This window comes from Lynx rufus, unplaced genomic scaffold (genome assembly GCF_022079265.1).
Source record: "Lynx rufus isolate CCGP_SWC_20201006 ecotype Redwood Valley unplaced genomic scaffold, mLynRuf1.p SCAF_3, whole genome shotgun sequence".
Classification (NCBI taxonomy): domain Eukaryota; kingdom Metazoa; phylum Chordata; class Mammalia; order Carnivora; family Felidae; genus Lynx; species Lynx rufus.
Window position 1 is genome coordinate 120,401,723 of NW_025814845.1, and position 13,987 is coordinate 120,415,709.

At 38.6% G+C, this 13,987-nt stretch overlaps 1 protein-coding gene across 1 annotated transcript in view; it reads left to right on the forward strand.

Moving 5' to 3' along the window:
- The window catches only part of HHIP (hedgehog interacting protein), an 89,085-nt gene that overhangs the window by 46,986 nt on the left and 28,112 nt on the right, over positions 1-13,987 (forward strand). Inside the window, exons 5-7 of the mRNA XM_047092160.1 lie at positions 11,208-11,359; positions 11,745-11,918; positions 12,530-12,673. Coding sequence (XP_046948116.1) covers positions 11,208-11,359; positions 11,745-11,918; positions 12,530-12,673 — 470 coding nt within the window. The remainder of the gene's footprint in view (positions 1-11,207; positions 11,360-11,744; positions 11,919-12,529; positions 12,674-13,987) is intronic.

A 13,987-nucleotide genomic window follows, 5' to 3' on the forward strand; every position in this document is an offset into this window, starting at 1 on the left:
TCTCTCTCTCTCAAATAAAAAAAAAAAAAAAAAAAGAAAAAGAAAAGAAAATATATTACATCACGGTTAACTTTAGAGTACCTGAACACTATATGTATTTTTTTAACTAAAATAATAATAATAATAATCATGTTCCTATGGTGGCCAAGTATGTATATTTCAACTCTAAGATACATTCAGATTACCTCCAGTCTTGCAAATCATTTATAAATAAGCCATTGGGAACAGATACCATCTAAATCTTCTGAAGAGATGTGGAATGATCTTTATCAAAACTATGTGGTGAGCCTGGTGCTAAATAGAAGTATAAATGTGCCTCTCCATGCCTGCAATTTTCTGAAGTCTGAAAGTTCTCTGAATGATATGGAGCAAGACAATACTTCCTGTGCATATTTTAAATGTACTCCTCACCTGGTGAAAATTTAAGACTACACATGCTGTATTTCAAAATTACATTCCCTTCCAAAATCTTACTATTTTACAGGTCAGTTGAATTTGAGGATGGCTCCGACCTCTCTATTGACTGTAATCGCTATCTTATATTCAACTAGCATGTTGGAATGTACAAAGTGATTTCACATTCTTTGATTATCTGAGCAACCTTACGAGAGGGCAGAAAGATAATTTACTAAGAAGTTTTCACTTGCTCTGTTAAATAACCAAGTAACCCCTTTGAAAGGATTCTTGAGTGTTCTGCCCTGTTTCTTGGTGGTATGTTAGCTTTTGTGTATGTTTCATTTAAAAACAGGTGAGAAATACCACCTCCCTCATGTTTAAATAATGATTTATTTAGTTATTTTAACCCCCCACTTAACTTACAAAAATATTTGGGTGCTTAAGATTGAGAAGGACAGGTATATTAAAATTTTTAAGCAGGAGAAAAAAGAAAGGAGCACAATAGTAATGGAGAGAAAGAATAAAAGAGGTTTGAAGGAGAATAGAAATATTCTACAATGGCAGTCATGGGCTTACAAAAGCTAATTGTGTTCATCTCATCACATACCCGTCAGTGACATCAAGTTGCCAGTTTGAAATTGGCCATGGTGAGAGTACTTATACCATGGACATATACACAAATCAGGAATTTCTTTTTACAGATAGTTTATCAGCCCATTGCCCTAAAACCTAAATTAATTTTTGTGTTAAAATAACTGAGATATAACCTTCATTTTATTCCCTCACAAAACTTTGGAAATTTAAGTAGAGCTGTTTAAATAATGCCTCAAGCCATGAACAGAAAATACAATCTATCCATTGTTTGTTCATTTCTTCATTTAGGAAATAGTTGGTGGGGCAATGTAACATAATAGTTCACATTATTTGTCCTCCAATCACAGACAATCTCTGCTTTGCCACTTCTTGTTGTGCATTTTGGACAATTTACTCAAATCCCCTATGCCTCTGTGTCCTTCTCCAGAAAATAAAGACAATGATAGAATAGTATTAAACTCTAGAGTTGTTATAAAGTTTCAACAAGATAATGCTTGCAAATTGCTTAGCATGGTCTCAGGCACATAATAAGAATTCAATACATGTTACCTTCTATAACAAGGCTTCCACTGTAGATGAGATCCTTTGTAAGAAACCAGAAATACCAAGATGAGATCCCTGCCTTCAAGAAGCTTACAGTCTAGTGGAGAATTGTTCTGGTTCCTAATTTACATATCTGGCATTTTGCTGTGTCTAACAAGGTAGCTGCCCAATATTTTATCTGTTTACAGTTCGATCTAGAAATGTGTACATTTTCAAATCTAAGGTCTAACAAGTATTAAATCTCTAGGCTGTAATAGCAAAGCTTAGTATAGCTCCAAATTTTTTTAAAATTATCATTTGTATTCATTTTTAATTCCCATGAATATTACAGTTTTTGCCAAACTCTTGTTAATTTATTTTCATGCAGCCTAAACACACAGCATAAGAGCTGTGCTTTCTCTAAATGTTTACAACATCTCTATAAATTTTCCTTTTTCTAAAAAGCATTTAGGGCTAGGATTTTGTTTTTGAGAAGAATTTATACTTTTTGTAGTTTTATTATTTTTCTATTATTTCAAATAGATGCTTCACACAATTTAATTTTATTGAAGTACTTCTTTTTCTTTTAGAAAAGTTGTTTTGGAAAACTGAACTTTGGAATACCACAGATACCATTATCCTTTGACACATATTAAGACAAATGGTCCCTAGTGTTCAAGCCATTCCCTGGCATCATGTTGGATTTCTTGAGCAGCGTATATTACCAGTTCTACAGCAGTTCACGACTGCCAGGACAAAATAAAAGGTCCAAGTCCATCCACTATCTAATATGCCATACTGTATCAAATATCATGGTTAAAATAGGTAAAAAGCTTAGGGAAAAATAGAAATATGAAACACCATTCCATCTGACAGATGTAAAGTTTATATAAAATCATGTACATCCATAATAAAATATTATGACCATAATAGTTTTTAAGTATATAATTGAGCATTTTTATACGTTTTTCCCTGTAGGTGTGAGACAGCAAAAGAATATTAGTATTTGGACTAAGAAGCAACTGGGAAGCTGGATTTCTAGAAAAGAACCATTTCTAGTATCTTTCCTCTGTGTAGGTCATAACTTAAACCCAGCATGACTGATTTATTTTGTTTATGTTTAAAAAGAGTGGGGAAGAGAATTGTTGAGGAAAGTTAGTGGTCTAGTGGTTTCCATCCAGAATAGCTCCCATTTGTACTTTTTTAGTCTGTTTTTGCATTCGCTTCAGAAGACAAAATGTACCATCCTAAGCATAGATGCAACACGGACCAATTGCTACATAACAGAAATCATACACCTCACAAAACACTTCCTAAAAACTCTGAATTGCTGGGTAACCTCCAGCAGCTCTCCAACTTCATTTGAAACAGGACAGACTGTTTTCTTTGTCAAGGGAGTGTGGCGGAGATGCGCTTGGGTTCTGCAAGCATTTGAGAATTGTATATAATTTCTTGGAGAACTAGAACAGTGAGTAAATATGATTAAGCAGAAATGAGGCTTCAAAGAGACAAGACAGTGCCTCAAAGAGCATACAGTTATCATGAAACCAAGAGAATAATTGGAATGAGTTAAGGACATACCTAAAAGAAAAGCCAAATCTGGGGAAAAAATAGAGGAAATTTTAAAGAAAAGGAGCAAACTAATACCACAAGTGATAGTTCCTCAGCACGTTCTGGCTAGTTTCATCCCCAGAGAACAATGAAAGTGAGGAAAGCCAAAAGAGTGAATAATAAAATGACACAAGATATTTTATAAAAATGTGAATTTCCAAGTAAGATTTGCATGACTGGAAGACTACCAAATTTTTCCTGACTACTCTCTAACTTCAGATTTTCAATAGAGTTGATCATGATCTCCTTCTCCCCAGCAAGGAGGATGGGCTAAAGAACCTCCCAGATTTTTTCTGGAGTGTTTTCTGACACCAAATGAGAAATTTTTTCCTCATACTAACCAATCATCCCAACACCAACTGGGTGTCCGACGATTCACTTCAATTCTGATGCTAGCTATCTGGAATTAGCCCAGACAGTACTGATTAAGGGCTTTGTCCCACAAGACTTCCTCCACTTCAGGTACCAGTTGCAAATAGGGTGCCTAGGCTGCCCACATTTCTGCCCAGCTGACTATAGATTCAGAGGTTCCCATTAGCCTCCCCTCAGGCTTAATAACTTACAGAACTAAAAAAATTGCTTTACTTACTATTGCTGGTTTATTATAAAGTGTACAACTCAGGAGAAGCCAGACGGGAGAGATTCATATGGCAACGTATGGGGGAGGGAGATGTGGAGCTTCCTGCCACCCTCCCAGCACCTCAATATGTTGACCAACCCAGAGGCTATCTAAACCCTGTTGTTTAAGGTTTTTATAGAGAATTTATTATAGATGACTGATCAAATCATTAGGTGTGATGATTAGATCCTGTGTGGTGGTGTTTGAACTCAATTTCATCTCTCTCCCTTCCCTGGAGGTTGGAGGTTGGGGTGGGGGTTGGGGGTTGGTACAGTTGGGCTGAAGGTTCCAATCTGCTAATCATGTTTTTGGTTCCTCTGGCTACCAGTCCTCATCCTGAAGCTATCTAAGAGCCTGCCAAGAATCCCTTCATTAGCATAGACTCAGGTAAGGTTGGCAGGGTTTATTGTGAATAACAAAAGACACCCCTGCCTACCCTTCCCATAAGCTAACTCAGGGTCCTCAGGGAATTGATTCCTCTTATAAGACCAAGTTAGACTTTTGAAACTACTGAAAAGCAATGCTTCTCATCTTTTCCAGGAGTTGTGAAGAAATTAACACTTTACAGTATGTTTCAAAACTTATGAACAAAACAAAATAATAGTTTTAGTGAGCTTAAAATCCTCTAGTTAGTAGAAATGGTTTGTCTACATTTTATTTTTACCTTCTTTGCATCCTGTGATTAATACAGCAGTTTTGCTCTTGACTGAGTTCATATATGCCCACATGTTACCAGGTGGTCTTCCCCTTCTCTTCCTCCTCCTCAACTGTGAAAGGTGTTCTCACTTCATTTTGAAGGGTGTTGGTTGTTCTTTCATTATTAACAGCTAAGAGAGAGTGCTTGCTGTGATAAACCTTTCCTTAAGTATCTCTGTGAACTTGGACATGAACTTCATTTGTCTTCTCATTCAGGATGTTCCCAGTAGGGCACTGCCAAGATGAGTCAGGTCATAAGTTCTTTCGATCCTTTTTTAAAAACTGATTAAAATATCCATGTAGTAGGCAGAATAATGGCCCTCCCCAAAAGGTGTTCTTGTCCTAATCCCTAGAATATGTTACTTTACACACAAAAGGGAATTAAGGTTGCAACAGAATTGAATTGCTAAATGGCACATAGGGAGATTATCCCGGATTACCTGGGTGGGCTCGGTGTCATCACAAATTCTTAAAAGTGTAAGAGGGAGTAGAGGATGTCTGCATGGTGCCATAGGAGAAAGATACATCCCTTTAACTGGTTTTTGAAGATGGAGAAAGGAGGAGACAAACGAAGGAATGCCAGATGACTTCTAGAAGCTGGAAAGCAAAAGGAAATGGAGTATCCCCTAGAGGTTCCAGAAGGAAGCACAGCCCTACGGACACATTTATTTTAGCCCAGTGAGACCCATGTTGGATTCTAACTTACAGATTTTAAGATCATAGATTTGTGTTGTTTCAAGCCACTAAGTTAGTGGTAATTTTTTTACAGCAGCAATGAAAAGTGAATACTTCTGGCATTGTGTTTGAATGAACAATTCTCAAACTAACCTATTTCTCATTTCTGAGCTGCAAAAGGTTCTAGTCTAAAAGAAGCAAAGGAGGGGCCCATGTTGGTTTCTAAGTTCTCTTGTTCCTTTCCTGGTGTGCACCAACAAAATGTAGACATGTGAATAACAAGTAAAAAGGGAGCTGGGATGATCAGCCTTGTAATAAAAGTATATATTTTATAGGGAATTAAAAATAGCTTCAGTCTATCCCTATGTTAATTCTCAGAAACTTCTTCATTATTAAGAGAACATGAATTCTACCAGAGGTCCTCATTCATACCTGTGTCATGGGCATAAAATAAATTGGAAGATGGTCTTACTATTTGCAGAAACTCTACCTAATATTCTTCAGGTAATTTAGATATCATAAAACCAAGCTTTTTTCTTTTCCTTTCCAAGTTTTAGAGTGGAGAAACCTGAGATGCTAATATACTAATTACCCTGTGTGTCCAAAGTTACCCAGAATATGTATTTATTCCCTTTAATACCCGTTTTTTTGGGCCATGAACCTTTATAATAGTGTAGCAGTGTTTAACTGTCTCCTTTGCACGCCAAAATCAGCATCACAAAGAAGTATGGTGGGAGTGAAACAGCTAAAAACTTACCTTGTTATCTGACTTTGTTATCTGCTTTCATGTATACTGTAAGCTTCCAAAGGACAGAGATTGGTTCTTATTGGTCGTCTAGTCTTGTCCCTAGTGCCAAGTACAATGCCTAACACATAGTAGGTATTCAATGAATATTTGTTGAATGAATGTTAAATACAGACTTTTTTTTACAAAGATTATACATAACAAGGCATATCTTGAACTTAACACTGCATTATTTAGTTTAATTTACATTTCATTGCTTTCTCAATACCATAAGGCCATTCTGTAGGCTACCAAGCTTGAAGCTAGTCACTTGCCAAAGAGTCACTAAGAAAAACTGTGCAGAAGTGAGAAATGGTGCTTCTAGTTCAGTGTTACCCAGTCTTGTTTCCTAAAATATACAACCCTGAGAAAGGTTAAGGCAAATTTTAAAGATAGAAATCAGAAAAAATTAACTTTAACCACATTGAAAGTATGAAGGGACTGTTTTTTCTTAAAAATCAATGAGAGACCATGCCCACCATTTCTCTTAAAAAAGAAAAAAAGTGGTGCCTGGGTGGCTCAGTCAGTTAAGCATCTGACTTTGGCTCAGGTCATGATCTCGTGGTTTGTGAGTTTGAGCCCCACATTGGGCTCCACACTAACAGTGCTTGGGATTCTGTGTCCCTCTCTCCTTCTCTGCCCCTTCCCCACTTGCATGCATACACATTTTCTCTCTCAAAATAAACTTTTTCTAAAAAAAAGAAAAGAAAAAATACTTTCTATTATAATCATTTTACCATTACCTTTCTTTTTCCAGTAGATACTTCCCTTTTCTTCAAAGAAGAGGAATATTAGTCAACTGGTTAGAACTTTGATGTGTTCATCAGGGAAGAGTGTCCCAAAACTATAGGACTAGATCTGATCTTGTATTTACATTAAAGTCGTCAATACTCTCTGTTTGGAGTTTTTGTCTCTTTTCTGTTGACCCTGTGAAATTGCTCTGAAAGCTGAACGATACCTAGAATGGCAGTTAACTACCCATTTAAAGTCTCTAGGAGAATTTTATGATTTACTCTGAAACATGGGTCAATCTCAAGGTTTTCAAGTATACAGGGACATTATTTTCAAATCATTCACCTACCTGTGCTTGGTGAGGGGCTGTCCCAAAGTCGGTGCAGTTTGAGAAGGCTGAACAAAGGGGAAGGAAGTTCCCAATGGTAGCCTAGGATGCTTGGATGAAAAGTTTCCAGCAGTTAACTTTAACAAAACAAAAAAGGGCACTACGCAAACAGAGGGAACACTGAAGTGTTCTTTATAAATTACTCGGAGCCCATTTCTAGCATTCTAGCAGTGGTGTATGTTCCTGGAAGTGCGCACATAGTGAAATGCGCACATAAAGCATTCGGTATTAATAATGAAGTACAAAGTATAATGTGAACGTTTTGATAAATCACTGCTTTTTACATGAGTCAGGATAAGCATTTTGGACCTTGGCGAATGTTTTCAAAAGTATAAGGTTAGAAGTCAATGTGTTTTTGAAAGGAATGGCTCCCTAGACCGCGACTCTTCCATTTGCCATTCTATTAATTGTTTTTCTCCCTTTTTAGCCAGCTTGGCTGAACTAATCACTAGAGGTTCATTCTCCCCAGATGCTCACTAGAAACAACTTGATAATTTGACATTTCTGGAAGGAGTGCATGATTTTTAATTCCATAAAGCGACACATAATTGAGAGGAGAAGATGGGGAGTAGTAAGAAGAGAGTCAGTAACATGCACACAAGGGCTTCCCCCTGAGCCTGGACAGCTGGTCTGTGGGTCTGCCCTGCCTCCAGGCTCCAGCGCTCAGGATCTCAGGCTGGGCAGTTTCCTGGTGAAGACTATCATTGAAGCCTCCCATGTCCGGTGGTGTTTCTGGCCTTTTGGCCTCAAATAGACCCTGCCTCAAAATTAAACCTTTCATGCCCAATCAACATATTTCTCCATATAGATCTTGAAAAATCACCCAGACCTCAAAGATAGGTTTGCATTTGTGAGGAAAATCATGATGTGTCGGTAACATACTTTAAACAGATGATCTAATTCTGATGGCCAACTCAAGGTAAATGTTGGCCTGTCGATACTTTAATCTCCTGACGGTGGTGGTATACACCCCCTCTTCCCAATCTCTGAACATTTAGGAGCCATGTTATGCTACATAGTTTACAAAGCTAATTTTGAGATACACTAGCATATTTATATCATACATTAAATTTTTTTATCAGTATCGTTAAGAGAGTATTTCTCTGAAATAACTTAAGAGTAATTAGTCATGTGTCTAAGAGCCAACCAGATCACTAGCTGACTTTAAAATACGAAATCATAGGGGCGCCTGGGTGGCTCGGTCGTTTGGGCTTCCGACTTCGGCTCAGGTCATGATCTTACAGTCCGTGAGTTTGAGCCCCGCGTCAGGCTCTGCTGACAGCTCGGAGCCTGGAGCCTGTTTCAGATTCTGTGTCTCCCTCTCTCTCTGCCCCTCCCCTGCTCATGCTCTGTCTCTCTCTGTCTCAAAAATAAATAAAAACATAAAAAAAAAATAAAAAATAAAAATAAATAAATAAAATACGAAATCATATGTAATATAATAATTAAACAAATGTAAATCCTACATCCTAAAAACTTCAGAATTACTGACTTTTAAAAAAATTGTTTTCTTTTCATTTATTTTCTTGTAATTCAAATGTCTCATTACGTTTCTATATTTGGCACCTTAACAAATGCCAGTGATGCCCCCACATTTATTTATGTGACAGGTGAATCTCTAAAGTGAACAATTACCTTCTGTCACTTGTGGATTTGTTTAAATCTCTTTCCCTATCTCTCTATAGTGCATGAATTCTACATTCCTAATTCCTGAAAAGCAGTGAGTACAGTTCTAAGCCATGTTGCTATCCAACTCAAATTGTATCTCAGATGATTTGATTAAAAACTATAAAAGAACTGCTTTCAGCAAAAGCTCCTTATAGTGGAACGCAAATATTTGTGAAGTGGGTATGAAGTACTTACCCTGCACTTCAGCTTTAAAGTGAAATACATTCGGAAGAGGAATTAATCACAAACTAAATCCCACCCCTCAGCTTTCTTATACATCCATCAAAGAGATTTAAATGTGCTTTTCTACAATCAATTCTTAGTCATGCATCCCAGCTTTCAACATCTCATAAGAAGAGATATTTGCTTAATGAAGTTATTTAAAAAAGCAACATCAAATCAATACTAAAATCACTCTAAGAAAAAAAATCACTCTAAGATCATCTGAAAAATAGAGGCTCATTTTCATTCATCACAGTCATTAGATCCATCCCCTTCAATGAGATTGTTTTGATTAAAATTAATATTAAGCATATTGTAGCTTACAAATGAAGAGGTTGGCTTTTTTGACATTTCAATTATGCTTTGGTAGTTCTGGAATATTTGCATCCGCTTTCTTATTTATACACTCTTAAAAGTGTTTCCAGGGGCGCCTGGGTGGCGCAGTCGGTTAAGCGTCCGACTTCAGCCAGGTCACGATCTCGCGGTCCGTGAGTTCGAGCCCCGCGTCAGGCTCTGGGCGGATGGCTCAGAGCCTGGAGCCTGTTTCCGATTCTGTGTCTCCCTCTCTCTCTGCCCCTCCCCCATTCATGCTCTGTCTCTCTCTGTCCCAAAAAAATAAATAAAAAAAAAAACGTTGAAAAAAAAAAAAAAGTGTTTCCACTTTGGATGGCATCTCTCTGAAAGCAGTTTTTCTCTAATCCAAGAGATAAATCAAACAATGGTTATTAAAAGTGAGCTTTTATACCTACAACTTAAAAAAAATTTAATGTTTATTTTTGAGAGACAGAGAGAGAGACAGAGCATGAGTGGGGGAGGGGCAGAGAGAGAGGGAAGGACAGAACCCAAGGCAGGCTCCAGTCCCTGAGCTGTCAGTGCAGAGCTGGATGCGGGGCTCGAACCCACAAACCACTAGATCATGACCTGAGCTGAGGTCGGACACTCAGCCCGCTGAGCCATCCACTACCCCCCGCCCCATGCCCACAACTTTAAATTCTTCAGTCCATGTAGAATCCCACCACACACAGCTCTGTGCTTCGGTAGTAACACATGGTCTTCTGGGGGAGAAGAGCAAAAGAGTGCTTTCATTACCAAGCATAAACTTGTGAAGAAGTTGTAGTGTTCGAGACTTATTTCCATCCTGTAAGATTTCCAAGGGTAACTTCTAGCTGTTTGCCTCAGGAGACGAGACAGGTAATGAAGTAGCGGGGGTAAGGTGATGTCCTAGCAGTTGCTTCATTTCAGTTTCTGTGTCGTATTCTTCACCAGTTTGGATAATGCCTCAGACTACAGAGAAAGCCCTCACTGGCTTACTAGAATTTGAACTTTTAAGTCTCTGATCTAGATAATTTCAGATACTATAATTTCATTATAGAAATTCCGGGACTACTTGTGGGATAAAGCAAATGCTAAGACCATATTGAGTTTCATCAAGCTGAATTAGCAGGAAAATAAAGATAAAATGCCTTTCTATTTAAGAACATAATGATGTTTTAATTGTTACAGCATTTGGCATGCCTAATGTATACAATCCTTGACATTCATGTAATAACAAAGAAAGTTGTTTGGGATCTTTTTTTTTTTTTATTTCCTAGTGTCCCCTTTCCTCTCTAGCATTTCTCCCACCCCTGTCCCAGCCCTGGTGTTTAGCTCCCCTCCCGTTTCTCCATCCTTCTGTAAAGAAAAGCTCGATGCTGTGAAAGGGTACGTGTAAAAATACCTCCTTCCTCTGTAGATAGGCCAAGGCTGCTTATTACCTAGTTATGATGAACAGACCACCATCGTTGTGACAAGTGATGTAGATGCCTCCAGGGTAAAACAAAGGTTTACATATTACACAAGCAATTTAACTGTTTTCTAAACATATTGCCAAGACAGTGGGAGTTGGCAGCCCACACTGTGTTTTAGGTTTGGGAGACTTGGATTAGAAGTGACTGCTGATTATGAACCTTTTTATTTGTCTTCTATGAGCTACAAGCAACCTAGTAACCCAGCAAAGAATCACAACAGTTAAACTTGTCCTCCTAGCTTCCCAAGATTGCATACACAAATCACTGGACAAAAGTGGTGTAGGGGTCTTGTGCATAGAGAGCCACACAAGACAACTGTCTTGTTCTAACCCTTAAAGAGTTCCGCAGAGTGAAATGTTTCATGATCTTTTTTTGTGCAGTGGGCAAGGAAGAAAAGAGTTTGGGCAAAGATTATCCAGAAGAAAAGAAAGAGACTCTTTTGGGGTTCCAGTTGAAACACAATAAAGAACATAATTAACTTCACAATTCTTTGTGTTTTTCATTTGACTGCAGGGAGGAGATGAAAGAGGTCTGCTAAGCCTCGCATTCCATCCCAATTACAAGAAAAATGGAAAGCTGTATGTGTCTTATACCACCAACCAAGAACGGTGGGCTATCGGGCCTCATGACCACATTCTTCGAGTTGTGGAATACACAGTATCCAGGTATCACTCACTACAATGCACTGAGGCATAAATATTTTTCAATCTTATCTTCTCATTATCTCTTCCTAATTATTTTAGAAACAAAAGTGACCGTAATTAAACCACAATCTCCACCTTGCTGAAAACCCCCTATGTGTCCTTAAGGAGAATTGAGAAAAATGATAGCTTTGGCACTTTTCCTCTCTTATCTTTCAGCTTAGGTGCTACTTCTGAAACTTAGAAAATAACGTAATTTTTCAGTAGTTTTTATTAGTTCCATTTCAAGTATGTTTCCTTATTTACGTGCCAAGTGTTTGCTCCCCTAATTTGTGTACCATTTTTACCTTCTAGTGGATTCACCTAAACACCTTTAACAATCATGGTATTGTTTCCTCCCCCAATGTAGAAAAAATCCCCATCAAGTTGATTTGAGAACAGCCAGAGTATTTCTTGAAGTGGCAGAACTCCACAGAAAGCATCTAGGAGGGCAACTGCTCTTTGGCCCTGAGGGCTTTTTGTACATCATTCTCGGTGATGGGATGATCACACTGGATGATATGGAAGAAATGGATGGGTTAAGGTAAAAAAGAAAACAAAACCAAAAACGTTCCCCTTGATGTTCAAATGTCTTAAGTGTCAGACGGGGAAAAAGGGTCAGAGCAGTGAGTTAAGAGCTGTCTTTGGAAAAAAAAAAAAAAAGAACCGTCTTTGAATTATGTCTCCTTGGTTAAACATTTAACTTTTCTTATGGGTGTTTGCATTTGTAAAATGAAGAAAAATTCAGTAATATGCTGATGATATTTTTGGAAGTCGCTATACCCAGATGCTCTAGAGTGCATCAGTGCTGCGTGGTTTGCACAATACACAGGCTGAACGCACAAGGTCCAGTGGCGCTTCTGGGGGCGCAGAAAATACAGTGATTGGCAAAAACTAAGGAACAGCTGCAAAATGTAGCACGCTACTGATGCTGCAGTCCTCGGCCACTACTCAGCTGTGTCAAGGTGCTGCCGTTTCTGTGAAACCAAACTGCCCCGGTTTCCTTTCCCCACGATATGGAATTCATAACTTTAATAATTTTGTCTCAAATGGGGGAATGATTCTTTTGACTGTGGAGCGACCTTCCCACATTTAGGTTAGGTAAACTATGTAACAAAAGCAGAAAACACTGACCCTCTTTGTCCAATTTCTCAGTGATTTCACAGGGTCGGTGCTGCGGCTGGACGTGGACACAGATATGTGCAACGTGCCTTATTCCATCCCCAGAAGTAATCCGCACTTCAACAGCACCAACCAGCCCCCGGAAGTGTTTGCGCACGGCCTGCACGATCCAGGCAGGTAAGAACACGACCTGCCCCCCTCCCCCACCACCCCGCACCTGCTATAAACCCGAGCCCGGCCGGGATTCGGGAACTGGAAAAAGAATGAGGGGGCCAGGCACCGAGCAGCCACGGGTGGTGTCCAAGGTTGCACCTGTAAAATCACACCAGCTCATTATCTCAGCACTCTTTCTTCTATTAATGTGTGAAGCAGATTGAGACGGCAGATTAGACATATGGAACAGAACAAATTCATGGAGGAAAAGTGCCTTAAAGTTCTAGAGTGTTGTTTTTAAACACTATTGGACTAGTGTAATGATTAAGAGTTCCGTTTTTCAGATTTAGATGATAAACTTTTTAATTTTTCTCCTTAAACCCCTCTAAATGAAATTTTCCACACGCACTGAATGGGGGTGGTAACAGCTTTTGAGGATGCTGTCATGATTATGTGAAAATCTAGAAAAAAAGCAAAGTAGAGTGCCCGACACACCTGATAAGTTTTAAATAAATTGTGTTTCTTATTACAGCTTCACTTAAATATGATGATGTAGTATGAGTTTGTAAGGAGTTGAGCTCAATGTTCACATTTTTCCACCTGAAAAAAAAATTATAAGTAGTAAAGGAATTTATACTGACCGTTTGCTACAATGAACTATAAAGAAAGGAACACTGAGATGTATGTAGAGTGAGAAATTTGGGGTACACTTAAAAAAATGCTATGGAGTATAATATAGCAATTCTGTGATGAAAGCTTCATCCAATCTGTGGTCTCTTATTCATACTATGGGATATTTGGCCACATTCATTCATTTACTAGCTAAGTTATTATTGCTATTTAATGTTTATTGAGTGTTCACTATGTGCAAGGTGAGTATTTCTCGAACTTTTTATTTTTATAATCCCTCATGCCCTTCATCTCCCCTCCATCAAAGTCCAAGTCTACAGTTCATTTCCTTTTTGGCATCTCAGCAGATCTTAAAATCTGTGCGACAGGGAGTACTTACGGTGGGTTCAGGATGTGGAGGAAACTGTCACATTCCATTCCTATAGCTCAGAACTCGCAGATACCACCGCAAAGCAGCACTTTGAAGTTGAGCAGCCTGAGTCACCACAATCCCACTGGAGCTTTCGTGCAACCTTCCAGGGGTCCTGGACCCTCAGTGCAAAAACACAGGATGAGGCACTTTACAGACCTTGCATATGGCAGGATGCCTATGCTGTAGAGTCTTACCTCCTCCGGCAGCAGAGAGCTTAAGGGAAACTGCACCTCCCTTCAAGAGTATTTCAAGCAGAGAAAGATTTAATAAAGCAGAAAAGAAAGTAAAACAATTCT